The following is a 3,706-nucleotide window of genomic DNA, read 5'->3' on the forward strand; positions in this document are numbered from 1 at the left end:
CAAAAAGAGTTAAATACCTGGCAGGTCCCACCCCACCCCCTCCTTCTTCTCCCCAAACCACCACCACCACCATCTCAAATCTCAAATGGAATCTTCGTCTCGTGTCTCAAATGGCAGAAGTTAATATGGTAAAGACAAATATGTAAATAATAGACCCGTTTAGGCTTGACAACTAAGGACGGCAATGAAACCCGAACTCGATGGGAATACTGTGAAAGAAGCGTTTGACCCATATTATTATTCGGGTCAAAGATGTCAACCCTAACCCGACCCACATAAATTCGGGTCAACCCAAACCCGACCCGTTTAACCCGTATTTTTAAATGAGTCATACATGCTTGCCATTATAAGCGGGTTGTTGTGTTGTAAGCGGGTTACCGATAGCATATTTAATGATGAGTATTGGTGCATCATGTTATTGTGCCAAACCATGTAAATGGTAAACTAGAAAAAATAAAAACAAAAATATAAAAGTTTTTTTTGCTAAATACTTAAACGGGTTAATGGGTTAAACACATTCATTCATTGAAAAGTTTATTCATATTACAAGTTATCAACTTGTGTTTAAGTGAACAAATCACAAACTGCATGAACTAGCTAAATAATAACAGCAGATCAAAATTCGGGTATCTCTAAAATGACTATTAAAGTTGATAGATACTACTTGTATTACTTTAATTAGAGTATTTTTAAACAGTTTTAGTGTTAGCTTTATTGCTGTTTTTAAGGAAGTTATGTTATATTCCCTGTTAAAGTGAAGATAAAGTTTCTAAATTGATAACTGATGAATGCAGTTTAAGGCTGTGAATTTGCTGTAAGCTTGTCCTGTTTGTGGATGTTTTATTATGATCCTAATCTAGAAAACTTGGGTTCTATTTCTAGTTGTCTGATGAAGATGTTGATGTTAAATGGCTCTACTACTGCAATGCAAAGACTCGAGAACTGGACAGCCTTTTAGGACAGGTGATTGATGGTTTTTTGCAGTTTTCAAGCACAAAGGCAGCAGGCTAGCTGCAGTTTTTTTCTGCAGAATCATGGGAGCCGTTTGGAACGGTATTATGACCGTTTGAGCCTCTTTTTGAGTAGTTTGCAACCTCTTAATTGTATGGTTTAACCGTCAATGTTTGCGTTTGCAGCTGCTGACCCGTTTGGTCAGAAAAAAACGCAGCAAAAAAAACGTCGATGTTTGCGTTTGCAGCTGCTGACCCGTTTGGTCAGAAAAAAACGCAGCTGGTATTACCAGCAAAAAAACATAAAAAAACCAAAAAAAAAAAAACGCAGCTGATGTGCAACTGCTGACCCGTTTGGTCAGAAAAAAGCAGCCGGTATTACCAGCAAAAAAACAGAAAAAAATGCAGCTGATGCGCAGGTGCTGACTCGTGGCTGCTGCTGACCCGTTTGGTCATAGGGGTATTTGGGTCACCTATTTACAAGACCAAACGATTCAAAGACCAAACTAGTGATTAGTGGAGAAGTATATTCAGAAGTTACTAAAATATTACATATTGTCATGAAATGAAATACTTAATTGTCATCCATACTTAATAGCCAAATAACACACAAACGAAACGATAATACTTTATTCCATCCTCCGCTTCCTCTTCCAGGCATCCTCCTCATCTCGTGCTTTGGTAATTATCCTACACACCTCCTCATGCGACATTTTTAAAAACGAATCCGCGACCCAGGTGCAATCAGCAATTTGACGTTGAGCGAAGGTAACTTCTGACATTGTCAGCATGTCTTTAACCAGCAACTGGTGCATAAGGTCTTTCATTTTAGTCTCATCCGGCTCGGGTAAAGTGGGCCGCAGTGGTGTTTGATAGGAAGCTGTAGATCTCGATCTCTTTTGAGAGCTACTGGATGGATCAGATGTGTTGAAAATAGGTTTTCGCTGTAAAAAGGGAAAAATCAAAAAACCACATAGGCTATGTATTGAAATCTATGGACTTACCTCGGCCATATTTAATGTTTTCCGCCGATTCTTCTGTAAAAAAGAAAAATCAAAAATCACGTGAGAGTATATGATTTCTATGGAACAATAAGCCATTTATATCTCAATATTATTTAATTGTTCAATGTATAATGTTCAACCCGAAACCCGAACAACCCTGACCTTATTTGGGTCGGTTTTTGGGTCAATTTCCTGTGAGCTCAAACCCGAACAACCCGAAACCCGAATAAATAACCCGAAGAACACCCCTAGCTCAAGGCGCATAGGCTGAACCCGGAGCCTAGGCGTAAGGCTACTAAACATGTTTAGAGGTTTTAGGTGACTTTTAGCCTGAATTTGGCCAAAATTTGGCCTTGTGCATTCGGTGTGCCTCGCTGAGCCTCAGCGCCTAGGCGCGCTGAAACGAAGGTGAACATTCAGTTTGACTTTTATGGTCAACTAACAAACCCTCCATATTCAAAATTCTCTAACACCTTTTGCGGGTATACCCGGATTCTGCTCACCCCTACACAAGATGAACTTGCAGAAAATCCTAATTAACAATTTGTAACTAACATTTTCAAAAAACAGCAACCCTAATCTTTGAGTAACACGTCTTTGACTAACAATCTATATATGCCCAAACAAACAAACAAACACCAGATGAACTTGCAGAAAATCCTAATTAACAATTTGTAACTAACATTTTCAGAAAACAGCAACCCTAATCTTTGATTAACACGACTAACAATAAGTCACAATGGAGTGACTTATTGACTTGTATGATTGATACACATGAAACTTACGCTTTATTAATGTAGAGCCGGCGTTGTAACTTTTTTCCGAGACCACCAATTCCATCGTTGATATAAAAGTTCAAAAACTGAATCAGGTGGTTTTGGAACAGGACGTAGCAGGATGTTCTTCATATATTGTGAGAAACACATAAATGAAGGATTTTGCAGGTGGAAAGCTTTGCAAATGATCTTACGTTTTGTACTTTTCAAAATAAAATTAATCAAAACCATAAAATGGATTGATGATCAAGAATGATATATATTTTTAGGCGGGAAACAGAAGCAGAGAGAGTGGTTGAGAATCTCAGTTTTCTTTAAAACCTTCTGTTGTATCTCTCAAGTTTTAAAGAGAAAGGTAATGTGATCCAACGGCTAGGAATATTTCTTTGACTAAAAACAGACAAGAAATGTGATATGTAGAGATCTTTAGATCTTATAAGTCTATTAGCCTAGGTCCATTAGACAAGATAGGTGATGGATCTGAAAAGTCTATTAGCCTAGGTCCATTTTCCAACTTCTTTTAATTAATTATTTATATTTTCGTTACATTGTAGTGTTGTACGTTGAGTAGGGATTAGTTTGATATTAAGACTAAAGGGTATGGGGACCGGCTGAGGCCCGGCTAGGACCGGCGCCGGTCCCTCACACCGCCCCCTGGGCTCGGCTCGGCAAAAGCGGCTCCCCACAGCCGGAGGAGACGGACCTTAATCTCTCTCTCTCTCTTCTTTCTCTCTCCTCTCTCTCTCTCTTTCTCTCTCTAAATAATCAAATAAATTATATATTTTAATTGTTTTTATAAATTATGTGAGGCCCCATCGTCCACCCCTCTCAAAAGTGAAGGAGGTTCATCCTCCATGAGCCGGTGATGTGGCGCCTATGTGGCGGCCCATCCTCATAGGGATGAGCCTCCCCATACCCTTTAGCCTAACCGGTACTGAAAATTTCAAAAAACAGATATCAGTATTGAAAATATTCA

The 3,706-nt window shown here is 38.9% G+C and overlaps 1 protein-coding gene across 2 annotated transcripts; it reads right to left on the minus strand.

Annotated features, from left to right (window-relative positions):
• Positions 1-1,443: 1,443 nt before the first annotated feature.
• LOC110886711 lies at positions 1,444-3,032 on the minus strand. Of its 2 annotated transcripts, XR_002562936.2 has the most exons (3): positions 2,740-3,032; positions 1,955-1,987; positions 1,444-1,894 (listed from the first exon to the last, which is right to left on the minus strand). XR_002562936.2 is itself a non-coding variant. In XM_035978822.1 (2 exons), exons 1-2 carry the CDS (start codon positions 2,048-2,050, stop codon positions 1,580-1,582), a joined length of 411 nt encoding a protein of 136 aa, XP_035834715.1. In that variant the 5' UTR covers positions 2,051-3,032; the 3' UTR covers positions 1,444-1,579. The 2 variants fall into 2 exon arrangements, 1 of the variants encoding a protein (XP_035834715.1); XM_035978822.1 differs by having other exon boundaries at positions 1,955-3,032.
• Positions 3,033-3,706: the final 674 nt, after the last annotated feature.

Source organism: Helianthus annuus, chromosome 10, assembly GCF_002127325.2.
Source record: "Helianthus annuus cultivar XRQ/B chromosome 10, HanXRQr2.0-SUNRISE, whole genome shotgun sequence".
Classification (NCBI taxonomy): Eukaryota; Viridiplantae; Streptophyta; class Magnoliopsida; order Asterales; family Asteraceae; genus Helianthus; species Helianthus annuus.